Genomic DNA, 27,485 nt, shown 5'->3' with positions numbered 1-27,485 from the left:
CTTACCTACTACAGCAGAGTGTAATTTTCTGTGCTTTTTAATTATTTTTGGAAATTAAATTTTTGATAAAGGTGAAGAGCAATAGATTTCTTTAAAACTTTGATAGATCTTACAAACTAGAGGAGTGGTAAAAAATAAAACGAGTGTGTACAAATTCAATAATTTATATTTTCTGTTAATTTCTAAACAAAATTATGAGATACAATTCATTACAAGCGTATTCTAATAACATAACGGTTCGATATAAAATATTTACAAATAATTTCATAAACAGGTCATTACAGTATAGAATCGAGTAACTTGTGAACAGATGCTAGATAGCTATACTTTTTATTCCTAGATTTCAGTATAATATTTATTTCGTTAGGTAACAATGTGTCTGTGAACTGATTATACTTTTAACTTTTTTAATTTTCCTTGAGATTAATTTTATCAGATAAACGTATTTAACAAATAAGTACATTTAAATTCTATTTTATTCCATAATATTAAAAGTATTGCCAGTTCACAGTAACTTGCATCAACATATGAGCTCCTATTGGTTACATCTCATACAAGCTAATTACAGCTAATAAAATTAAATGTCGATGAAATAATTCACTCCTATTCAACGAATATCGTCACATCATTATAAGAAAAATGTAAAAATAATATTTGTCTAATACAAAAAATATAGCTAATACAATAGATATGTACAAAAAATTGACAAATTTACAGAGCACAGAAAAGAGCGTACTTGGGCAATGTGATCACAACCCAATGTTATATTTTATTTAACTTCCTTGTATATAATAATTAATTAATTCGTACTGTAAAGTGCGCACCACGATAGACACGGAAATCATTGCTAATATTGGATATGCTTCTTAGATAATATAAAATAGCTGTAAAATTAACCCTAACATGCGCCAAATAAAAAGCCATAATCATAAAAACATGAAAAATATTATCCATAATTTCTTTCAATATCATACAACTAAAATATTTGTATAAAAAGGTATAATACAACGTTCGTACATTTGAGCTGAATGTGAAGCTTGAAGTGTGAACTGATGACGAGAAATTGCAAAATTTTTCGTAAGTGTTACCATCCTAAAAACGTTACCGTTTTATTGTATTTTATTTATATCGAGTTGACTAGGAACAAAATTGGCTGGCTTTTTACCTTTTACATTACATTAAATCTTAACTATTCGTGTTGGTTTATTCTGTCTTATAAGAGCCGATTTTTTAATCCTTGGTTAAAATTTATCCGTCCAATAAAGTATTACACAAACATATTAAAATGTCACCTGTAAACTGTCAAATACGGACAATTAGAATACATTTTTGAAATGGTAGTTTAATACGTTATTCGACGAATAAGTTTTAACCAAGGATTGAAAATCAGCCCTAAATGGAAATTTATTTGAATCAGAATCATTTTATTAGATACCACTATGACTACTCTTAAATTGGCACGTTTAATAAAATTATAGTTCTCACATACAACTAAGAATTTCGTAAAAATACCAAAAAAGTCTACATTATAGTAGAAATTAGAGTCCACTCTAACAACTGCTCCCGTACGTGCAAAATAAATGATAGCAAATATTTCGTTTTTCGTTTTTATATATTAAAAAAAACTGTGAAGCCGACTGAGAAATTTCATTATTCAAAAAATATGGACGGGACAGTAGCGTATAAAAAAGTTACAAACACCATTGAAAACCATTGAAAGCTCGCAAAGGATATAGGGTCGATTTTATATGAAATATATAAAGAATAATCAGAATAAGCACACTTTGTTACAAACCATGATAGAGCCCTAAGCACAGATTAAAAAGTCATTTAATTTTAAGAAAAGTCCGTGAGATGGTAACACCGAGCTATTGAAATTTCAATCACTTTACATTAGCAACCGTCAGTCTTATCGCTCACTCCGTATATAATCACATTTGCTGGACCCTGCAGTACCTATAACACGATATGTTTAAAAAAATCTTATTCAATAATAAATAATATAATTATTGACCAATTATATTTGCATTAGATTATCATGAAGTTAATTTTATTTTAAGAGAAATCTACCAATATATGTATTACTTTTAGGGTTTCCAGACATAATATTTTTGACGTATGGCAAGAAAAACTTAATACAAGATTAAATACGTCAACATACATCGTTGGAAACTAACCAACTTTATAACCTAATTCAGAAACTATTAAAAAATTCCGTTTCCATAATATCATTCCCAACACGATTTTTTACTTTAATGCTTAAAAATAAGCCAATTTTAATTCACATAAACATTTTTCAAACTGAGTATTACATTGTGACATACATGTTGTATTATTGACTATCGATTAAAAAATAAAATAAGGCGAAGTTTTTATTTTAAAAAGTTAACAATTACTATTATTTCATATAATATTCTGATCACCATTTCATAACAGGAATGCAGAAAACTACACAACTTTAAACAATAAAAATGTTCTATAAACATAAAAAAAACATGTATTTATGAAAAACAGATAAATACGACATTGCGTAACAAAATTATTCAATACTATTGTACGAGAAGTGTGCATTTATTTTTGTAAAACTAAAGAATTTCTTTTGTATCCATAAAATACTTATTTTTCTGGAGGATATTGACAAATAATTCAGAAAAAATCTATAAGCCAGAAATACATTCAAAATTTAATAATTATATATTAGTCTCACGTCTGCCGCTCCACAGTGAACGTGTAAGCGTAATCTCTGTCTAGGTCGAAACGAGAACGTTTCGTTATTACTGGTATTTGACCCTGAAATAAAATGAAAAAAAAAAAACATTATTATGATTTTTATCCGTCTCTATAGTCCAGTAAAAAAATAATGAAAACTCACTATCATATCAACCAAAAAAAAATTGAGTTAAAGGTCAATTTAAAACAAAAAATGAAGAATTTAAGGCATATCCAATATGCAAAAAGAAAAAAAAATAGAATACAAATAAAACAAATCAATGCAAATAGTCTGCTCATAAAGTCTTTTATAACTCACCAAAGCATCACTGGGCAGCCCTCTCAACTTCGAATTCAGTACAAACGGCACTCCCTCTAAGCCATTATACCCTCCAAGCGTCTGGTAGTTGGTAACCCGTGGCAACGGCGCGGGGCCTTTCTTCCTTCCATGCGGGGAATGGGGAGAATTGGGAGAATTTACCCCCGGACTACCCACTAAGCAGGGTATTGGGGACTTCGGTGGTCTGGGCGCAGGCCTAGCCGGCTTCAAATTGTAAGACGGACTTAGGGCTTCGTAATCATGGTCGGTGGTGAACTCCTCAATTTTCGGGTAAGTGCTTGGCGATTTGAGGTTCAAGTTGTTCAATTCTGTGACGAGAGGGGACAGTTTCGGTGGTCGCTCGGGGACGGGCCTTAATCTGTAATGGAATAGTTTGCTGGTGTACTTGGAAGCAATTTTCGATTCTGGTATAGATTAAAAATTTCAGGCAAATAAAATAATGAACTTTGTAATGTTATTTTTACAGCAAAAATGAAGTTGAACAACTAAATTCCTATTTCATTCCGAACACGATGACAGAGTTAATTTCCAGAATTACTAATATATTTCATTCCAAACGCGATGTTTATATTATATAGTTAATTCATAGAAGTATGCATATTTATGAGAATGGAAAATATTGCAAAGCATTTTAAAAAAGATCCATGAAGACCTATAATAAATTATTGCGGATAATATAAACATATGATATCACGACGAACTGCAGTCGTATTCAAGACATCATCTTTTTTACATACAATTTGAGTTATTTATTAGTAACACACGATCACAGCACACAACACTACACAGTACCCTGAACATCCGTGCCATAACAATTTGAAATGTTTGAATTTTGTGGAGGCCGCACTGAAAACAGAATACATTAGGAAATTAATTCATCGCTTACACCTTACACAAAATTCTTCTATCCATGTAAGACAGATCCGGCTCGAAGGACTAAAATAACCTAACACTGTAATCCGTTACACTAGCCATTAGCAGTCATTATTATTTACACATATATTTTATAAACAAGTTAGCAGAGCTACAAATAAGTCATTATAAAAGAATAGACTAGTGGTTGTGTTAGAATTACTGTAAGTTACTCATTGATCGGAATTTAACATTCTGTCCAATCTTGCCAATGCATAAAGGCCGTTACGCCATACTATATACATGTAAAATAGACATTAAAAGCTCTAACCAACAGTATATAAGAACATTTAAAGTTACCTTCTATTGGCTTCAGGTGTGATGTTGGATATGACATTCTCGTACTCCGAGTGGTGTGTGGGCGACGTCTCCCCGCTGCCGCCGCTCACTTTATAGCAGACCACTTTGCCGTTTATTTCGCTGCAAATTTTATTTAGATTAGTGTACGAAACACTACTAACTAACAGTTAAAAACTACAATGCAAACTGAAAAAGTAGAGTAGACGAGTAGTAGTAGAGTGCTACTGCACTACTGCAACTCTACTGAGTATAGTAGAAAATATAAGTTTTATACAAAAATGGTATCCTTAAACTGCTATTTTCTAAAATCGTACAAACGTATAGTGTTTAAGTTTTAAAACTGACTCATTGGTTATGATTCCTTTTTCTTCTAGTAAAAATATGTAGTTCAATTTTTTTTATAAAGGTCAATTATTAGTTCTACTTCAATATTTCAATGTATAAAATGTTAAATGCAGTATATCGTTATACTTCTAAAACGGTATTCAGAATGTCACCGAGAAAGACTGATAAAGAATCGTACAGACTACAGAGTCTGAACCTTTCTCGATAATTTTAATTCTTATTTCTACTATAATTACGCTCGGAATGGTCATTATCAATATTATTAAACAGAAACATGTTATTTGCTCACTCTTAGCAACCGATAGCATAGAGACTATTATACTACGACTAACATGTAACATGATAGTTTGATATTAAATTACTAGGGGTCTAAAGGGTCTCGTTTACAAACTAGGAAGTTACTTCGATGACTAGTTATCCGCATCTGATAAAACAACTATCACTGTGCGAAAGGAAAGTGATATAGAAAATTATAATTAGACCTTTATAGATAAAGTCAGGGCAACAATTAAAAAAAAAATTAAAAGACATTAAAAATTATCATTGAAACTTTTATTACCATATCCATCAAATTTATAGTGTCCAAGCAAGTTGTGATTTCTAAGAACATGATTATACCTATAATAGAGTTTTAATACTTGGAATAAGGTACGTTTGAAGATAAGTCTCAGCTCCGGTCTTTTATAATCGCGTTCAATAAAACATATCTAAGCAGAACTTAATATTTTTATTTTTTGCTGGAGACGAATTATTCTGTTTTTCTTATACATTCTAGATTATTCTTAAGTTCATTTAATATTTCAGCATTTTCTCTAGACATGAATTGCTCTGCTATAAATCATGATATAGAAAATAGTCCCAATTCTCTTCCCTATTTTAGACATCAGCATTCTCATACACAACAAAAATGTCTCTCTCATTAGCATTTATACAGAAGATAACCAAACTCCTGCCATACTTGTAGTTTTGCCAATTAAACGGGGGTCGCTTCACGCTCGCCCAGGACGACAACACCGTCCAATTACCACACTCCGGCCTTTCTTACAGTTCTAGCCACTCACCCAGCTAGCAGGAACCCCTGCGGCGCGGTCCTCATACGCGAGCACACGATGACGTCAGTGACGGGCGGCGCGGGTGCGGCAGGCGCGGGTGCGGTGCCCACCCGCGACACGCGCGTGCACAACCGCCGCTTGCCCGCGCGCCCCGCCACGCTGTACCCGGCTGGCGTGGCTTCACGCTCGCCCAGGACCACTACGCCATCCATCACGTAGCCCGGTACACCTGGGTACAGGAACATTTGATAATATTACACTAACATGATAGAATGCAAAATTCTGTGTTAACCTTGCATCTTTAAGTAACAGAGCACACCTGAGACCCGAGTAAATGGACATTTGGTTTCAAACTCAATTTTTGATTCAATTGGACTTATTTTAGCAACGCATTTGCGTCATCGTAATACTAACTAGTAAGATTAATATTTACCACAGGTCCGGAAAGCATTATGTTATTATGTATATATAAAATAATCGGAAAGCAAATCAAGCAAGCACGTTGGTCTTTTCAAATCATGCCAATTTTACACTTTATTACATTTCAATTTTTCATATTTACATCGAACCCAGTTGCAGCATGAAATGAAAATCTACATATTTAGACCATAGCACGTCAGGACATAATGCGAAGTATTGGATAAACATTAAGGTCTACTAAATGACCTAAATATGGTAGGGAAAGCAAACTTTTACTTGAACTAAAATCGTACACATATACGACGACGACAAACTGTATTAGAACTCTACCGTCTTTATAGTCAGTGTTATCTCTATAGACACACCTCCGTGTGTTAGTTGCATTAATTGCTTTATTACTGAATGTTGAAAATAAGAAGAATTAAGAATTAATAATGTTTGCATGTAAAGAGCTTACAAGAGCTTACATACTCTTGAGTCTTGATTCACTTCGAGTTATGTCAAGAGCGCTCTACAGCTCGAGAAATAAAAGCCTTTGCTCAATTAATTATTAAAAACAATATTTAAATTTACGTGTTTCGTTGGTACTATTTAATTTTTTATTTGTGGAAATCAATCTTCAGTTATAAGAAAACCAAATCATGAGTCACCTCATAGAAACCCACAGAATATTACAAATTGAGTCAGTAACTGTCTATTCAACTATTTATCAACTGTAAGGCCCTTCGCTCATGGAGCTACTCAAAAATGACTGAACTAATCAGTAATTACGATTACAAACCAGTTACAAATTGTATCTCGCATACAACGCTACTCAAGTTATAAGGTTTCAGTAACTAGTCGCGTCGTTACTACTACCGTTAACGTTACTAACTGGTGAGTAACGCGTTAGCAACTAGGAATGGGTCGTCGACGCATTTTTCATCAACGAGACTAGACCGTTAAATGTCGTTCATCAACTAGTCGATCAACTAGTTAAAATCTTCGACTAGTCGATGTGTAAACTGAAACGAATTGACACGGTCGACCGACGCGCGACGGTATTGGTAATCGAACGTTCGTGACCTTGAACTGAGGTCTACACTCTATATGTAAAATTCCACATTCTTACCACGGAGTTATTACGAATTATAGATTTTCAAAGAATTCAATGTCAGGGTTGTCTCTAGTAAAGAAAAAGTCAGAGCTGTTTTTTAACAATTATATATTTATATTACCTATCTATTACCAAGTTTTTGTTTATGTTTTAACTTGTCGTTTTAAGTCGTTAGTTATAGTCGATATTTTAACATTATTCAATATATTATTATAGGTAGGTAATCCTTATGATATATAATAAATTAACTGAATAAAAAAAAATATCTTAGATTTTTAAGACAATTCAATAATATCAAATTAATACAAATTAATCTCCTTTTTTTTCAATATTTCGAGCATTGATCATAGTAATCTCATTAAAAGTCAAACGGAATTAACGGTAAAAATATTGAACTATCAACTCGCGACGCGTCGCGTCGCAAGTTGGTAGTTGATACAAACGTGTCGACTGACGAGCCGTCTACGACGAGTCGTTTATCCGTCTACGGTGGACTATTATACGGCCACGTCGAAGCGTTAACCGTCGCGGACGCGTTGACGAGCGTTTCGACTCTTTTGTTTAGTCGTTGAATTCAACTAGTCCGTTGATGAACGATGGACTAGTCGAATCGTTGAGTGTACATAGACGGTTAATTTAACTAGTCCGTTGATTCAACGCCCATGCCTATTAGCAACCAATCACGCGCGACGCGTCGTGCCGGTCTCCACGCTACTGGTTTCCCGAGTTTCTTTGTTTTTTATGATAAGGCCCTTCGCTCATGGAGCTACTCAAAAATGACTGAACTAATCAGTAATTACGATTACAAACCAGTTACAAATTGTATCTCGCACATAGATGTAAAGCCGGTTATTAACTATTTTAACCGTGCGGTTAAAAACGCATTTTTCGTTATTAACGGTTAATTAACCGTTTTTTGCTTTTTACGGTTAATAAGCTCCATTAGATGGCGCTAGTGGCTTGAAATGCGCGTTGCATGTTACGCGGTGATGCCAATTGCCAGCTAGCCGATTTCAATCTATAGTGATTAAAAGTTGACTCAAAAATGGAGCATTTTCGTAAATTTTCCAAAAAATCTTAGAGTAAGTGTAAGAAATGTTATAGTATGCTATATATTCGTGATCTACTCAATAAGATCTTTCATTTGATATCCCACACGGCATGTTTTGGAAATTTTTATTTTTTTATTTGTATGCCATATTTACCTAATTACCGGGGTGGGGGGATGGGGACCACAAAACTGGTTGGCAACATCTGTCTATAGGATGTCAGGGATCTATACAATATATATCAGAAGTCAGATTTAGGTCCGCTATTTTTGCAAACGAAACTCCACTGAGTCCGGTCTATTAATTATAGGTATAGGTTTGTAGTATGAATATTTTAGATACTTAAATTGTGTATAGTTTACGTTAAGTGACTTACAAAAAAACAAAACACAGTACCATTTTTATAGGTCGCAGTGGGATAACTAACCGTTATTTACCGCACTTTATTGGTAGCTAACCAAAAATTTAGTTAAATAACGGTAGCTAACGGGTTTTTTACAACTATAATCTCGCATACAACGCTACTCAAGTTATAAGGTTTCAGTCACTTGTCAATGTTTGCTCGTTCATTTTTATCATAAAAAGCAAGGAAAATCGGGAAACCAGTAGCGTGGAGACCGGCACGACGCGTCGCGCGTGATTGGTTGCTAACGCGTTACTCACCAGTTAGTAACTAGTTGCGTAGTGTGCGAATCTCCATAGAACATGTATGGGCTGTGACGCTCAGGCAACTCGTTAGTAATTTGAGTTTGTGACTAGTTCTTTTTGAGTAGCTCCATGAGCGAAGGGCCTAAAAATGAACGAGCAAACATTGACAAGTGACTGAAACCTTATAACTTGAGTAGCGTTGTATGCGAGATACAATTTGTAACTGGTTTGTAATCGTAATTACTGATTAGTTCAGTCATTTTTGAGTAGCTCCATGAGCGAAGGGCCTAAATTAATCATCTAGAAGGATATTCAAACGATCATGTGCCAACCAATAAAACAGTATAATAAGGCCGCCACGGTCACCGGTTCCGAGAGCAATATCACTGCCATTCATTGATTTATCATAGTAATCGTTTTATTCGGTGTAAAATTGGTAACTAGTACTTTTCGTTACACCTATTATCCACTTTATGCAATGCCGACATTTTTATCTATATTATTTTCTGCAGTTTTGTTAAGAATAAAACTTTACTTTGGTTTAATATTGGCCAAATAACGTATCCGCTAGCAAAAGCATTAGAGAGTATTAAAAATATTACATTTACTTTCACATATGCCTATTTTCAAATACGAGTTATATTGTAAATAATTATAGGCAGGAAGTTGAAATTGTGAAAGATTATCCCAATTATCCCAATATGAAGAAATAAATATTTTATTCAAATAGTTAAATAGGTAGTTAGTTAAGTAGAAGTACTGTCACTAAAAACTGTCGTTCGTGCCAAAACTAACCAATAACTTTACCAAGGTCAACATCTTCTTAAATGTATTATTCTTTGGCGTATTTCAAAATCATCTCTAGTAAGTACCTATACTATACTTCAAATTGTCTCATTTATAGGACCTCTATATTACTTCATGTTATTAATTAACTTAAAAAAACATATACAAGTGAAGCATTTAGGAGACAAAGGAAATCGGACGTCTAGACTAACTAACTGTGATGATCGATAAGTAAATTGCCAACGTTCTCTACAAGCCGCTAGAGTCGACAAAAATCTCGACATGACAGTCATAATATCATCAAATAAAAATACATGAATCATTTATTTGAGCTCACAACATACCTACGTGCACGTTTAAAAATATTTTCTGTTAGCGTGAAAAATTTGTGAAAAATATTTATTTTTTTAAGGAAATCCTTCTTAGCAGTAAAAAACAATATGGTTATATATACAAATTTTAGCCATAACAATATACCTAAAACATCAATTACGAAATAGTTACTACAAAAATATTAAACGCGAAGCGAAGATAAAATTCTGAGTAGGTAACTAGGTACATTATTAATTATACATTTTTCATCATGCATAACTTTTATAATTTAGTGAATCCAACAAATCAATCGGTCAAAATCATTACATTATACCTACATGAACATGATGTTGACATGATGTAACTAACTCGACATTGTTTTACAGTGCATTTAGATCAAACGAGCGAATGCTCATTCTAACCCCACTATGTAAAATTCGTTATTGTTCTTAGTGCGTTGTCTATGCAATGTTCTAAATTCTAATACTGAACAACACTGAATACGAGTTTTCGTTTACACGAAATAATGCAAGAGCATTCTTCGCTCTAGCTCTATATTTGTTTGATCTATGCACCGTTGCACCGTTAAACATATACTTACAGCCACAAATTTCGTTAGACTTTTCTAACGTATAATATAGATTATAGGTAATAGCAATTTGCATTGTCACCGATCTATTCCCATGACGTAATAATGTAATCCTCCAGACTATAGGCTGATGAAAGTAGAGCCTGCTCAATACTCAGCTTACAATTTACACACAAATTAGACTTATCAAAACGTATAAGGTTTCGTAAGCAGCTTTCTTTTGCTAGATTCGCTTCTAAGCAGATTACATTAGTCTTAAATTACTTGTAAGTTTATTAACTTACAAGCTTCACTTGGTAAATTGCTTTCATATAATTGAGTTAATACTTAGGCTTAGAAAATCACTTCGAATTTTATCCTTGATATTTATTCGGTAAATAGGGAGAAAATTAACGTTAATAGGGAAAATTAAGTCATCAAAGACCACATTTATTTTAATCTTATAAAATAATAACACTAAGGCTTTGTAGAAGATAGTGTTGATTATTATTCCTGGGTATTATTATTATGTAGGTACCATACCATACTGTATAAAAGTATACAGGATAAATTATCAAATCACAAAGGAAACTGTTTTTAACTCAAAATTGCATTACAATGGCTCTGAATTAGTCTTAATCTACTTGCATTGTATAAGAATTAACTAATAAGTAGGATTCAACATGCATGTTACTCGGTCGTTTCCCGGTCGTCCATAATTTGCATGACAAAGCCTTCGAAGATAGTCTGGTCTAGATATTATTGCATCCACAAACATTATTTTATGTTTGACTCTATACTTCGCTCTATTAGCCGTGAATATTTTAAAAATTATCTGAGATAAAACACCCGAAGCGGGCCGAAGATGGAAGACGATAGTAGAAGATACGATAGAAATCCTAGCTAGAAATCCTAGTACCTAATACATAAAGACGTGATCAATATTAGGTATTCTATTTATATTATGGCTAAAAGGGGACTAAAGACCTTCCTTGTTTAAGTTTAGCAAACAAATTTCGGTGTATATTGACACCACAGAGTAAAAATAACGCTCGCTCGCTTTCCACAAAGAAAAGGAAAACGTTAATTTATACGGGGAAATACCAGAATATCAGAGCATTCCACAGAGAGAATTCCCTTATCAAAAAGATACTAAATTATCCTTAACAATAGCTATTCATGCAAAGGTGATTTTATTGGTACCGGATGTATCTGCCACTTCAGCGCGTCACAATAGTCCCTGCTCCTCTATATTACTTAATGCATTAGACTTATTTTTACATCCATAGGTCTATAGACAACGTAACCGTTAAACAAACTAACTTTAGAACTAAATCAATCGTAAATTAGTGTTCAATACATTGTACACAGTATGTAATATCGATACAAAACGCGTTTATCTTTCAGGCGCCTACATTAAACTCGATACTTGAACGAGTCGTAAAACAACAACAAAAATAACCCATTTCAACGGTTACGTTAGTAAACAATTTTTATTTACTTGCGTAATGTATGGGCTGAAATTAAATTTCAGCATACGGAGCGAGTACAAAACTTTGTTAATAGAATTTTTTATACTCTCCTTGGAAGACCTGAAGATGTAACCATAGGAAATTAGTGAAATCCTACCATCGCACAATGGTATGACCCGATTAAATTAGTCGCCGGAATAAATTAGTTAATTAGTCCGGATAAAAGTGAGATCACCGGTGAATACTTATCATAATGAAGTTCTTAAATCTTATCATATCCATGCACTATACATCAACATTTGAACGGTGAATGCAACGTCGTAGAGAACGACAATCGTTGGAAATTATATCTACAAATTTGGAAAATTGCCCTTCGATTTCGCAATACGCATGCAGAATCTCGTTAAAACGAAATTACATTTATTCCAGGAGATTACCATAATAACAACGGCTCGTAGTTTTCAAACAATTTAGGAATTCAAACATACATTAAAAACTTTTCACAATAGCGCAGTATACGTCGTAAAAGCATTCAGGAGATTAGATTCATGAACAAATACTATACTAAATTTAGTCAATATTTGCATAATGTATTAGTGGAATTATTATGTCGTTACTCTAAGATTATCACATACAAACTGACGCAGAATCGATGCGATATTAAAGTGGCAAATGGCAATTATATAACTATGTAAGGTACCTACGTAAGATCTTGGTGCACGACATTTATTAAATATCTGCAATGCAGTTCTAAGAAAACTACTGAAGCAGCACTAATAGATGAATATTTCTCATAACAGTCATTGAACATACAATTTATCTGAGAAACCAAATAGGTATTTGTAGTCACAAAATATGAAAGTAAGTATATCAGTAATATGGGTACAAATTATTTCGTAGTATCTTCGGTATTGTTTCTAAATATTCAAAATAGATATTCAAAAGTGAAGTCCCATGTCCCGTAGTGGGGTAAGGGGCAGATGAATTATATATAATTATATCTGTTTCACTGATCGATTTTCTTTAGGGACACACTAGCTGCTACGCTCGTACTAGTATTCTACATAGCAATAACTTGTTTACATAATAAAAAAGACACCAAACTCACCCTCAGACTTCGACAAACAAATATAATGGCTCGGCTTCTTCCCAAACAAGCCTGTCTGCCGCAGGAGACCAGCATCAGCGTCCTCATCGTACGTGCGGCTCACCGGCCAGTATCCCGTAGGACACTTGGCCACGCTCTCCACGATCTGGAGCGAGAGTAGAGGACGCTCGTCCGGGAGCGCCCCGCCGAGCGCTGATAGCACTTTCGACATCTTCACAACATAGTAACACTTGCACTGACACTATGACACTTGAAAAACTTTTATAGTGGTGGGATTGGGGACATTTATGTTATGGATTGGAGTATGCAGCTGACGTACGGAGTACCTGTAAAAATGTAAAGTTTATTTTAGTGTTTGAATTGAAGTATATCTTGTGACAAAAAAATGTATTTTTCGGTAAACGTGAAAGTTAAGTGTAAATGAAGGTGTCATGAAGGTGTTCTACTACCCGTTCGCTTCGAGTTGGCCGCTCCCACCCTTCCCGCTTCACCGCACCGCACTCCTAGACGGACCCTGCTAGTACCGTCAGTAACGCAATCACGTGCGCCCGTTCGTCACTAATATCGCTCCCGTTGTTTTTGGTTATGTTATTTGATCGTTTTGTTAAGTTTATTATTGTTAAGTTTTATAGGTATATTTTTTTACTGCTATTAGCGAGGAAATCGCTGAAGTAAGTAATTATACAAACTGTTTTTGTTATTTTATTTTTCGGAGTGTTATTATTTTTTTTGTCAACGGTACCAGTCGATGAGCCTGTGACATCATTTTGTAACGGTCATCGACGGCCAACTCGAAGCGAACGGGTAGTACATCAAACTTACTTTAATAAAATAAAGAAATGTAAAAATGAAAGTGCTATAAAATTTTGTTTTGGTGACTTTTCCCAATTTATAATTGCAAATTACAATATTATTTTTAGGGTTCCGTAGCCAAAATGGCAAAAACGGAACCCTTATAGTTTCGTCATGTCCGTCTGTCCGTCTGTCCGTCTGTCCGTCTGTCACAGCCGATTTACTCGGAAACTATAAGTACTACAGTGATGAAATTTGATGGGAATATGTGTTGTATGAACCGCTACAAAAATATGACACTAAATAGTAAAAAAAAGAATTGGGGGTGGGGCCCCCCATACATGTAACTGAGGGATGAAATTTTTTTTTTCGATGTACATACCCGTGTGGGGTATCAATGGAAAGGTCTTTTAAAATGATATAAAGTTTTCTAAAAAACATTTTTCTTAAAGTGAACGGTTTTTGAGATATCAGCTCTCAAAGTCGTAAAAAGTATGTCCCCCCCCCTCTATTTTTATAACTACGGGGTATAAAATTCTAAAAAAAATAGAGGTGATGCATGCTAATTAACTCTTTCAACGATTTTTGGTTTGATCAAAGTATCTCTTATAGTTTTTGAGATAGGTTGATTTAACTGTAATTTATTATATTTGCTGCTACGGAACCCTTTGTGCGCGAGCCCGACTCGCACTTGGCCGGTTTTTTATATCCATACAATTGAACAAAATTTGAACATTAATTCCTATATTATTCCCTGTACAACTCATAAATAATAGGGCCAACCTTTTTTACCTCAGTAAGGAGGCAATGACCTCCGAATTAAGCTGGTTTTCATGGTGTATTCTTAATTGCCTTATCTTGAACAGTAATTACATAATTAACAACTTGTAAAGATATATGTTATTTGAAAATACATGTTGTAGGAAGTTTGAATCATTGTGGATATTACTGAGTCATTTTATTGAGTATACATTAATCTTAATGACTCAACTAAGAATTTCTTTTCATTTAAGATAACCTAATGACAATTCTATGCCAGCTTTAAATTCTTAATAAGTTTGCTATATCTTATAATATAGCCTTTTATTCCTAAACATAGGGTTACAAGAGGTCCCTAAGTTCGGTGTGCCTTTTGGCATAGGCCTCCTCCAATTCTTTCCAATGTGACCTGTCCCTTGCTACTCTCATCCAAAATGGTCCCGCAGTCTGTTTCAAGTCATCTTCCCATCTTCTAACTTGGCGACCCCTGCTTCTTTTGCCGTCTCTTGGTAGCCAGAGGGTGATTGCTATATCTTATAATCTACTCAATATTTCGCAGATAATGTAATGTGTCACTTGAGAATATCTGATGGTTTGGGAATTATTGGTAAAAGTGAGTTGGGTGCATAAATATATTGAAAATAAATTGTCCTTAAAATTAGCCCACCTAACTAACTAATCCCCTACATATGTTTCAATTCATGCTGTTCAAACAACTTTCCAACCAAATACAAACACATTTAATAAATCACTTACTTTAATAATAATATTTCCTAATAAAAAACATATGAACATATGCCTTTAGCATAAGAATCACTACTCAATTCAAACACTATTGAAAACTATTCAGTGCTTTTTTATAGAAAACTTTGTATAGAAAAAACAAATAAATTTAATGTTATACCAATCCAGACTAGTAAATTGAGTACAAGAAGAAAAAACCAATTGAATGAATTGAATGTTCAAACAAAATACTACATCCCACAAGGGTCCTCATTAGAATCAATGAAAAAATAAAACATCATCCATTGTTTGCTTTAGAACAATGAAAACTTTGTTTCTCTTATTACTGTGGAGAATTTTAATTATAATTTGAATCCTGCTCTTCTTAGGCATATGTTTAATTATTTTCTCTACTAAATAAAAATAAAATAAAATAAAAAAATTAACTCAATAATATCAGGATACAGTGGAATCCGTTTATAATGACATCGAAGGGAATCGACAAACACGTCATAATAAGCGGACGTCATACAAAGCGTTATGTGAAATGAAAAATCTTTTTTATGTAAATATGTATGTATTTAAGTATTTTAATACAGAAACATAGTATACTTGCATATGTATAGCGACATATTAAATCAAAATCAAAATTGCACGTAATCAGCCGATTATTAGAATAACACATACAAGTGTATTTTTACTGTAAGTACACTGTAATTTTTGTCTGCTTTTGTTTTTTCATTTTATTGTAAAAACAGTCTCTAATACTATTGTGTATAGATAGATATGGTCAAATTATCATTTTCAATATTGTTGTTAACAAATCGTGATAATGTCACTTCGGTCATTATAACCAGACATAATTTATTAAAAATGGGTCATAATAAGCGGCATGTCACTGTAAGGGAAGTCAATATATCCGACTTTTTATAAAGAATTTTATATGAAAACCAAACTTCGTAGTGCAATTACGTCATAATAACCGGTTGGTCAATATAGGCGGAGTCATAATAAACGGATTCTACTGTATTATGTGAATATGCATCTTCTTTATAATAGATGATTGTGGTCTTAATTTAAAAAATAACCTCCTCCTTTTAAAGTTGGTTAATAAATACTGTATGAAATTAAATTGGGTCTTTGTTGATACCTACTAATATATTATTTGGTTATGTTAATGTTTACAAATATTATGTATGTGAGAGTACTGATGTATGTATTATGTATGCAACCTATGTCTTTGAGACAATTAGGCTTGATAAAATACTCTTTTACATAGGTATTATCAATAATAAAAGCATTCAAAAGATCTCAAAAGTTTTAAACAAATATTGACTGTTACAAGTTCATGTTAAAACTTTATTGTTTAATTCCTTTTTAATATTTTTTAATCTTTAAGTTGTAAATTTATGTATTAAGCTGCAAGGCGATCTCGATCGACTGACACTGTATTACAAAACTAATAAAATATCTATTAATATTAGCAAATGCCAATTAATTACTTTTACCCGGAAAAAAAAGGATGTCATTAATTTCAATTACAAGCTAAACAATGTATCACTCGAAAGAACAACACAGGTTAGAGACTTGGGTGTTATTCATGACATTAAACTTACGCATAACGATCATGTTGAATTTATTATACAAAAAGCGTACAAAAATTTAGGTTTCATACTTCGGACTTGTGATGCATTCACAGATATCTTATGTTTAAAAGTGCTGTATTTTTCGTATGTGCGAAGCGTACTAGAATTTGCGAGTCCGATCTGGCGTCCCTCTTATCGCTGTTATATTGACCGCTTGGAGAATATTCAAAAAATATTTATTAGGAAACTTAATTTTATATCGAAGACCTCTTGTGCTAATTACCTTGAAGGATGCTCTCTCCAAAGGATCAATACACTCGAACAACGGAGAGATATTATCGACATGATGCTGCTTTATGACATAATGCGTAATAGACTGGACTGTCCAAATATTCTCGGTAATATATCACTACAAGCACCGTCATTACGAACAAGGCATTGCCAACTATTAAAGGTTCCCCTCGCTTCAACCAAACACCTGCAAAATTCTACACTCTTCCGTCTACCTGATATTTACAACAAGAAATTTTCAAGTGTTGACATATTTCATCTCTCCCGTAACAGTTTTAAAAAAGCAGTAACAGACATCACCAATTCAATAATTTCTTAGTTTACCATACACATTCTCACCACACTACACCATTATACACTACACACACAGTACACACACTCACACATCCATACCAAACATTCTATAATGGGTACGTTTTCCTCTTTTTTGTATACCATGTCCAAAAAAAAAAATATATATTAATTTTTTCCACTTTGTCATTGTTATAATTAATGTAAAACTACTGTCACATTAATTGTCTTATTATTGGTATTCCTTTTTATTGGCGTATTGTTTAGTTAAAGTTAATTATAAATATTGTAATACAAATAGCTGTAAGGAATCTATGTATGTAAAAATAAATAAATAAAATAAAATAAATAAATGAAAAGTTATACTTTAAACTTTTAACACATCTCAGCATTAGCAAAGAAACCCCACAAAGGAGTCGATACAATGTGCTAATTGTAAAGCAACCTAGATAAAGCATTACTCACACTAACTGTATTTACTGCCCACTTAAGTAGTTAAATTTGAAACTTTAATATTTTCATTAAAGTTTTAAGATTGTTTCATATAATGTTAAATAAAAATACTGTTGCTTTACAGAAAAAAATTAAGAAAAAAAAATCTAAATCTATGGGTTGTTTTACTAAAAGTTTAATTTTGTGAAAATGTCAATGATTAAGTTTTCTCAAAATTTGTATTTTACCAAATCCTTTATTGTGAATTAAACTTATCTCATGGAATTATAATAACAAATTCAATCAATATAAAATGTTACAGATTATCGAGTTATCAAGCTTTTGTTACAATCAAACATCACGTCCTAATCAGCGTAAACATCTTTGTTACGTGTTTCATTCAAAATCGAGACGAGAGTATTTCGGTGTGTGTGACGAAAGCCTTGGCAAAACTCCATCAAGCAATTTCGTAAAGGGTACCACGGATATAATCGAACGCATCTAACTGCATCTTTACTCTTAACTTCAATTAAACCAATTGTTCATAAGCGTTTTGTCAGGAACAATGACCCCGTCTGATAGTTCACTAACATTATTGTAGGGTTAAAATGATAACTCACCGTGGTCACAACATTGGCGTTTCACTCGATAGAGATTAGAGACCAATTGGAAATTCCAATGATTTAATATTTATATGTGCATACAATCTTGTAAGATATTTCACTGGCTATAATTATTATTCATAAGCAGTCACAAACAAATTATCAGCTGTGTCGATAACACAAAAATACACTGCAAATTTCACTGATGTAATGTTTTTATAAACTTTACAATTACGAGAAACAAATTACTATTGATCGTTTTCCATTTTATTACTTTTCTGTTGAAGTATCAATCACAAACCGAAGAAACAACACAATCCAACACGATACTGAAACCAAATGCCAAAATGCCAAATCTCGCACTCGCAGTACAAAATACACGAAAATACAAATTCCAAACTTCCATAGACAAATATAGAATGCCGAACACAGATGCCGGCTCGGATGCCGGAGATCTACACTACACAGATTAAACACAGCTCACGAAAATTGGAAACGAAATGTTTAAAAAATCCTTTAATTTCTGTTGCAAGGTGTATAATTTATTTCAATTACTTTTTTTCAGTGAATAATCTGCATCGTTGATTACAACCACCCGCGCCGTTTGGTATTGATCTGAATCTTGCTGATAATAAAACTTGTTTATCCATGCATGAATTGTACAAAACGGCTTCTCAAACCTGTAAAAAGAGCTATAATTTTTGTGATGAAATAATACTTCTTTATTTCCTAAACACAGGAAAAAATTGGTTTGAAATGTTGATATACATGTCGAAAAATGAAATTTCCACATATTTTACTATAATGCGCTCTGCATTAGTTTTAATAATTACTAGCTGTGCCTCGCGGTTTTACCCGCATTGCTCCGATCTTGTTGGTCTTAGCGTGGTGATATTATATATTATAGCCTATAGGCTACAGCCTTCCTCGATAAATGAGCTATCTAACATCGAAATAATTTTTCAAGTCGGACCAGTAGTTCATTAGATTAGCGCGTTCAAACAAACAAACTCTTCAGCTTTATAATATTAGTATAGAGGTGGTATTAAAGGTTTATGTAGTTAATCTGGATGCATTAAAATAAAGTCGCAAATTAATATTATCATTATTTATTACATTAGATAACATGTATATAAACAATAAGGCGTTCACAATAATTAACTAGATAATATACAACCTGACACACTGAGAAGCATAATTTGCCCAATAAATCGCATAAATTAGCATTAAGTAATAAAATAGTTTGTAGCGAGCAAATACTGTACTGACATTGCCAATTAAACAAAAAATAAATTAACAATTCATAATTCAAGGTCATATACACACTTGGCAACATTTGCAACTTATTTAAATATAACATATAACCAATATTTTGTGAGCCTTATTTTATTATAACGAAAACTAACAAAAATCTACACAAGTAGTAACTTTGACAGGACAAATGTCACCCAATGAATACATGGCCTAAAAAAACTACAAAATTGTCTATTCTAGGACTTTAAAGGGCAAAATTGTTTGATCTGTGGTGCCAGATGAAGTCGTGAAGTAGGGCGTAACATCTGATAAATAGTTGCGTGGGATGAGGCCAACTAATAGCGCTAGTTTGGCGGCGATTGGCGCCTTTTCCTCATCGTCTATAATCGTGTCTTGGTCTGGCATTACCTGAAATAAAAATACAGATTTTACTTTTTTAATTAGGGAATGATCTATACTAATATTATAAAGCTGAAAATCTAGTTTGTTTGAACGCGCTAATCTCAGGAACTACTGGACCGATTTCAAAAAATCTTTTGGTGTTAGACAGCCCATTTATGAAGGAAGGCTTATAGGCTATATATATCATCATGCTAAGATCAACAGGAGCAGAGCACTGCGGATAAAAACGCGGGATACAGCTGGTTTTATATATTTTAAATTCAATTAAATGAAGAAAAAACAAATTGGATATTCTTACAGTTCCAATAAGTTAGGTTAAATCACTTATATTTGAATAAATATCCTTGAAGTATTAAAATGTTTACAACTTACTTTATCAGCTACGTGCTTGTAGACGAGACCATCTGAACCAACATAGAATGTTGAAAATCCATCATACCACCTAGAAATAAAAATATAATTATGAATTGAAATTATAATAGCGGTCCGCCCCGGCTTCGCCCGTGGTACATATTTCGCAATAAAAGGTAGCCTATGTTCTTTCTCAGGGTCTAAAGATTGTCTGTGCCAAATTTCATCAAAATCGGTCCAGTAGTTTATGCGTGAAAACCATACATACATACATAATTACAAACCTTTCCTCTTTATAATATTAGTATAGATAGTATTATAGATAGTGAAAATCTTTTAAAAATTTAAAGAACTCAGTAACATCTGGCTCACAGTATTATGACATTATTATTTATATAGAATTATCTTGGCATGTATTGAATGTATTATGTAACACATTACACAACTGATATTATCATTCTAAATAATTTAATAGATATTTATAGACATTCAATTAAGAAATTGTAAAAAGTAAAGTGTACTGACATTTCTTGATCACGAAATGCTTCTTTCAAATTCCAGAGCTTGTATTTCCAAAACATGAAAAACACTTTCAGTCCGGAAATACCGCTGATGCGCCATCTCATTCTGTAAAGAGCATAAAGTATTAAAAAAAAAAATTCTTCAAAAAAAATTTTTTTTTAATTTACAATAATTTGTATTCCCGTAAGATTTTGATCGCGATGGGCGCAAATTTGTGTTACCAGCTTGGGTCCAAATATTTTCACTATTTGCTTTGAATATAAATGTTTGCTAAAGAAATTATAAACATTCAAATTTAGTAATTTAGTTGCAAATATTATAAAAAGTAAAAACATCATCAGTATAAGACTTCAAGCCCAACAATTTTTTTTATAAATTAAAAAAAAAAAACTTACTTGATAGTGGAATCCTCTGGATGGGCGGTGATTTTGAGAACTTCAAACTTGACATAGGCAAACTTAATGTGGCCCACTGTGCGCAGCAGTGCAACTTGCTTAACATAGTGAATTAATCCTCTGAAATAAAGTTATTTAAAACTGTATTAATCAATCATAATTTAATTTTTAAAGATAAAAATGTATGTCTAATTAAGCTATTTTTAGGTGTGAAAAAACTTGTATTGTTTATCATTGAAATTTGAAATGCTCGCCATTTTCCTCTGAATCCTTGCGAAGTGTTGCCCTAGATAAAGCAACTTGATGATGTTATTATAATAAAATAATTCTATCTTGATCTAATATATGATCTTAAATATCATTACCTATATGTTATATAAATTTATAAAGAATAGAAAAAATTCGATCATGAGGCGGGACTCGAACCCCCATCCTTTCGCGCCATTCCGTGGCGGATGCCTGACCAACTCGGCCACTCGAGATATTCAATTTTTTCTATTCTTTATAAATTTATATTTATAAAGCATTTGAATGCCATAAAACCAAAAATATCAATTTCATCATTATATGTTGTTAACACAAATATTTTTACTTACACAGTTGTCATACCCCTAATATTGTTAACAAATACTAAATTTGGATGATAAATAGTGTAATCCAATGTTTTGAAGAATAATTCTGGCATCTGAAAGAGGATATCAATAACTTGATTTGTTGAAATAAAAAATGAAAAATATAAAACTGAAAAATCGAATTTAACATTGATACAAGATTTAATTCAGAATTAGGTATTTTAAAATGTTACATTTTTTGTCTTTTTGTTGCTCAATAATATAACAGACTCATTTTTTTATGAAATAGTGGTCTTAATTATAAACCCTACTGATTTTTTTAACATATCCAAGTATAAATTCTTACATTTGTAGATAAAACATGATAGATTTTCATCAACTGTTCCTCACTGGGTTTCCCCTCTTCACTTAAATTTTGATTAGCGGGAGCTGGTGATACAGGTCCTTGGCAAAACGCTACAGCATTCCTTTCAAAGTCTGATAGACATGTTGGTTCTAGGTCCTGAGAATTTTATTAAATACTGTATATTAGTGTACATTGGCAAATAAATATGTATGTATACTAGCTTACCGCCCGCAGCTTCGCCCGCTTTGTCTAAAACCTTATAAATTATATACTAAAACCTTCTTTTTGAATCACTCTATCTTTAAAAAAAAACACATCAAAATCCGTTACGTAGTTTTAAAGATTTAAGCATACAAAGGGACATAGGGACAGAGAAAGCGACTTTGTTTTATACTATGTAGTGAATATGGATCAATATACATTAAGTTTATGCTTTATGTTGCAATTAAGGGTTACAATAGAACATACTTTGGCAATGTAATTGTGGAGGCTACCTTGAAAGTAGCAGCTATTACAAGATTATTTTGTAAATACAGAAGCTATTCAATTGTTCATAAAAAACAGCTTACCTCTCCAGAATATTTAGTAAAATCAATACAGTTCATATTAATTGCAGGCAGACGATTCAAACATGTTGGCAACCTTTTTGGTTCCACATAATCATCTCCCATAATGTTCACAGACTTAATACCAAGTTCATCAATTTTTACCCCATCTGGCGTCTCAATAAAGGTTAGTTTTAGACTTTCATTCTGTTTACTCAAACTATTTGATACGGCTACTTCTTGAAAATAAATATCGTCTATATTATAATCTACTGTACTTTGAGGTGCAAGCTGACAACTCGATATACGTCGTTTCAGAAACTGAAAATAAATATAGGTGCACATTATATTATTTTCTCGAGGTCATATATATGTATAATATATGCAATTTACTTCATGATTATTGTAAATTTTAAAGAAAAGTAATCCAAATAACAAAATTATCTTAAAATATTCTTACATCTTCCAGAAATTGCGTCCGGACAGGGATTTTCCGGGATAAGCGGTTGGAATGATTTTTGGTCGTAACGATGCCATTTATAGGCAATATTTTGTGTGAAAATGTGCGTAAGCAAATCGCCATGGTCACATCGACGATTGCTTATCCTATGTCGAAAGAAATTCTATAAAAATTCGAAATTTGTCGCAAGGAAAAAATACACATAACACACCGCACATGACAGTTATGTTTCGTTCCATGCTTAGTTCTGTCAAATTCAGCAATAAACTAAATAAACGAAAATTTACTTTAAATAAACAAAGTATACTGTCATTTAGCTATAAATATCACATATTTATTTTATTGCACACTATATTTTCATAAAATTCATAAGGAAATATGTGTAAATTATAATTTGAAATGCGTATATTATATCTTTAAACATGATCGTGTGAAAAGGACCGCTTATCACGTTCAACATCAATGTCATCAATAAAGTCAATGCCAGCTGATGTCAATTGATAGGTATTACATATATAGTCCAAATGTATTAAATATTTATTAGGACTAAGTTATAAATAAGTATATTAGATTAGTTTAATTTAATTAAATATTTGGCGATAATATACATATAAAGATTAACATTCCTTTTGAACTGTCTTCCCAGTACTTGTAGGATTTGCGCAAAAGCTGATGGTAACTGGTGAAACATATTAATACATTATATTGAAATGAATATACAAAGAATTTTACCCAAAATACATGGCTTCATTTCAAATTTAAATACTGTAAGTACTAAACGTCTTTCTATGTATTCAAATAGTTAATTGAATTGACTTCGTGCTTCTTTCAACTTGATCGAAATCTATTACGCTTGATATTTTATTTTAGTACCGTTATATTTATATCGTTATTTCAGTTTGCACCACTGTCTCATACAATAAGGCTACAACATGATAAGGCTAATATCAATGAACACAGAGCTAAAGTCATGGCCAAAGGCTTGCCAGAGAAGAAGCCATTACCTGGAGTAAAAAGCATTATTTTGGTAGCTTCTGGAAAAGGCGGTGTAGGAAAAACTACTACAGCTGGTGAGTACGATGAAGTAAACCTACATAGCTTTTCATGTGAAAAATAGGTATTTATTGTTCCTCTTATAAACTTAAATCTCTATATGCAAATAATTAATATTATTACACTGCTTCAATAAATCATATAAATAATTTCCAATTGCTTTTAATTGCCTTGCTTGTCTAACTGGGATCAAAATAAGGAGTATAAGCAACTCGGCCTTTCATGTAAAATTTTCCAGTTGCAAAGTAAACATAAATAATCATATAATTCTCACACTTTATAAACATGAGTCTTATGCAACTGATAACATATTTTGTAAACTTTTGCAAAGCATCATTTTATTTCATTTGAATAAGAAAATAAGAGGAAATACATTCAGTATAAATTCATGTTAAAATAGAGAGAAGAAAGACTTGTAACACAAATTTTGCACATTTAGAAAATTTTTAAACCAAAGCTTGAAATAAAATTTTCTATTAACCCGAACCAGAATATACATCAAATACCTATAGTGTACTTTTTATTTCAGTGAATCTCGCATGTGCAATGAAAGTCATAGAGCCAGATAAAGAGATAGGGCTGCTGGATGCAGATGTGTTTGGTCCATCTGTGCCTCTCATGATGAATATCAATGGAGAGCCGATGCTCAATGATGATAATCTGATCGAGCCGCTATTGAACTATGGTGTTAAGTGGTGAGTGAAATAATTATAAAATGTTTTGAATTTATTACAAAATAATAAGACAATTTATATGAATCTTGAGCAATGTTACTGTCAAAATGCATGGAAAGACAAAAGTCTCGACTTACAAACCCTACTTTCTCTTATAAAACAGTAGTATTTTATTTTAATATAGAAAAAATTTCCTATACATATAATTATGTATTTGAATATGTACTTAAATATATCTTAAACACAATACTGCTTACTGCTTGCAAATAGTAGAGGAGTAAGGAAGGTGTAGATTTCAAGAAACAAACACTTAATGTTCACATATTTTCATGGCTTGTCTTCATTGCCACGACACCTTGTCTTCCAATGAATGTCGCCACGACACACAGCTATCATGAGTTTTCATAAGAGCCGAAAAACACGAATTACGACCTGTGACCATGACGTGAGCTAATTTTTCACTCAATGAGCAATTTCAGTTTTTGATTCTGTAGATCATTCTTCCTACAATTTTTGTTTTCTAGGGAATATGAACAAAGGCTATAATAAATTTTTAAAATAGAAAAAATTCGATTACGAGGTGAGATTCAAACCCGCGTGTTCTGTCTGAATCCTCGAATCCCGCCTCGTGAATGAATATTTTCCATTCTTTAAAAATTTGTATTTATCCAAATTGATGATATACTACCAAAAATATTAAATTGTATTGTTTATTCAGCATGTCAATGGGTTTGCTGGTATCTGGGGAGAATGCAGTAGTGTGGCGAGGTCTCATGGTGATGCAGGCGCTGGAGAGGCTCACGAGGAACGTAGCGTGGGGACCGTTGGACTGTCTGGTGGTGGACACGCCCCCGGGGACGGGGGACACGCATCTCTCACTCGCACAAAACTTGCCTATTGATGGTGAGTTTTTATATCTACTTGAAGCTGGTAGATTTTGGTAAAATACAAGTGTCCAGGATTTAACAGAACAAGAAATTAAGAAAACAATATTTTCAATTTGTAATATGCGATTTTTTTTATTTACAAAAAATGATCTTTTGTGAATGGTATGTGGTTTTCTGCCTTTATATTGAAAAAAATTGTACAAAAAAGTGAAAGGTAAAAAAATTATAAGCATTTATTTTTTTATATATTTCAATAATTTCCAAGAGAATATAAATTTTACAGGGGCCATCGTAGTGACGACGCCTCAATCAGCAGCGCTACAAGTAACAAAACGCGGTTTGAATATGTTTGAAAAGCTCAAAGTTCCTATCATTGGTCTAGTCGAAAACATGTCTCATGCAATTTGTCCCAACTGCGGCACTCGAAACTTCATATTCGGCAACGAAACGAAACAGACAGCCAAAGAAATGGGCCTTGAGATCATAGAGAGCTTCGAGGTCGATCCAGACATGTCTGAATGCATAAATAGCGGGAAACCAGCCATCTATGCCCTCCCAGATAGCATCCACGCTGAGAAATATAGACACCTAGCCAATACAGTCTTCAAATATATATCCGATAAGGAAAATGCAGAAGCAACCGCTTCTAAGTAGTGAATGAAAAATGTGTAGTTGTTGAAATTGTGTTTATTATGATATATTTTACAAATAAATCTGTTATATAAAAGATGTTGTCTGACTTATACATTACACACTATGGCATTCAGCTATCCCTGTTAAATGCGTCAATGAAAGGGAGTCCTATGGACGTAACGGAAAACAACAAAATAAAAATACTATAAAAATATTTTATCTTTTAAATATGTACATTTAAGGTTATATAATTTTAAAATTTTCAACATAAGTGGCGAAAGTAAATCACGACTTTGAGATAAGTACAATAACATTACTGCCGTTAGTGAATTCGGAATGAATATGTGTGTCTTAGATTTGAATTAGTGCATTCTACATACAAACTTATATTTCATTTAGAACATTCAGAAAAAGGTATAACAAGTCAAAGCAAAAAAAATTGTGTCGAAGTACATTATAATTTAACGAGACAAGCAAAGGCCACATATGAGAATAAAAAAACGTGAATTTATAACAAGAAAGAAACGTTAAAAACACACAGAAATATATAAAACAAATAGGATCATTGCTACATACTTAAAAGTTATGATTGTCAAAATGTTAACACTGAACGCGTGTTACAAACCGCACTAGCCATTTACGCCGTTTCGATAGATAATATAATTATATAATAAATTTGTAAAAACTTATTGATTAGATTGCGCGCAATTTAATACTTGCAAATAAAGTCGTTATGATTACAAAAGGCATATTATTTTTAATTTATTAATGAATCATATAAATGAAGTCTCGTGTATG

At 32.6% G+C, this 27,485-nt stretch overlaps 3 protein-coding genes and 1 long non-coding RNA gene across 5 annotated transcripts; 2 read left to right on the top strand and 2 right to left on the bottom strand.

Annotated features, from left to right (window-relative positions):
- Window positions 1–485: 485 nt before the first annotated feature.
- Mvb12 (multivesicular body subunit 12-like Mvb12) lies at window positions 486–18,964 on the bottom strand. Its single transcript, XM_089712805.1, has 6 exons — window positions 18,612–18,964; window positions 13,118–13,443; window positions 5,668–5,887; window positions 4,262–4,381; window positions 3,029–3,407; window positions 486–2,790 (listed from the first exon to the last, which is right to left on the bottom strand). Exons 2-6 carry the CDS (start codon window positions 13,326–13,328, stop codon window positions 2,704–2,706), a joined length of 1,017 nt encoding a protein of 338 aa, XP_089568931.1. The 5' UTR covers window positions 13,329–13,443; window positions 18,612–18,964; the 3' UTR covers window positions 486–2,703.
- Window positions 6,789–9,163, top strand: LOC149489373 (uncharacterized). The gene is made up of 2 exons (XR_016317944.1): window positions 6,789–6,904; window positions 8,761–9,163. It is a non-coding gene; the product is annotated as an uncharacterized LOC149489373 (long non-coding RNA).
- Window positions 18,965–19,884: 920 nt separating the features above from the next.
- LOC149489371 (uncharacterized) lies at window positions 19,885–23,682 on the bottom strand. Its single transcript, XM_089712778.1, has 8 exons — window positions 23,441–23,682; window positions 23,005–23,301; window positions 22,436–22,591; window positions 22,114–22,202; window positions 21,518–21,637; window positions 21,126–21,227; window positions 20,622–20,691; window positions 19,885–20,255 (listed from the first exon to the last, which is right to left on the bottom strand). The coding sequence occupies exons 1-8, from the start codon at window positions 23,561–23,563 to the stop codon at window positions 20,079–20,081; spliced, it is 1,134 nt and encodes a 377-aa protein (XP_089568904.1). The 5' UTR covers window positions 23,564–23,682; the 3' UTR covers window positions 19,885–20,078.
- Window positions 23,683–23,925: 243 nt separating this feature from the next.
- Window positions 23,926–27,320, top strand: Nubpl (NUBP iron-sulfur cluster assembly factor, mitochondrial). Of its 2 annotated transcripts, XM_089712859.1 has the most exons (6): window positions 23,926–23,944; window positions 24,087–24,207; window positions 24,339–24,510; window positions 25,023–25,188; window positions 25,886–26,070; window positions 26,338–27,320. In XM_089712859.1, exons 2-6 carry the CDS (start codon window positions 24,151–24,153, stop codon window positions 26,706–26,708), a joined length of 951 nt encoding a protein of 316 aa, XP_089568985.1. In that variant the 5' UTR covers window positions 23,926–23,944; window positions 24,087–24,150; the 3' UTR covers window positions 26,709–27,320. The 2 variants fall into 2 exon arrangements, with proteins under 2 accessions (XP_089568985.1, XP_089568977.1); XM_089712851.1 differs by lacking the exon at window positions 23,926–23,944 and having other exon boundaries at window positions 23,958–24,207.
- Window positions 27,321–27,485: the final 165 nt, after the last annotated feature.

This window comes from Colias philodice, chromosome 3 (assembly GCF_061535455.1).
Source record: "Colias philodice isolate Cphi_HAF_F1 chromosome 3, ilColPhil1 Martin Lab GWU primary, whole genome shotgun sequence".
Classification (NCBI taxonomy): Eukaryota; Metazoa; Arthropoda; class Insecta; order Lepidoptera; family Pieridae; genus Colias; species Colias philodice.
The sequence above is the reverse complement of the archived record's forward strand: the minus strand, read 5'-3'. Positions and strand labels throughout refer to the sequence as shown.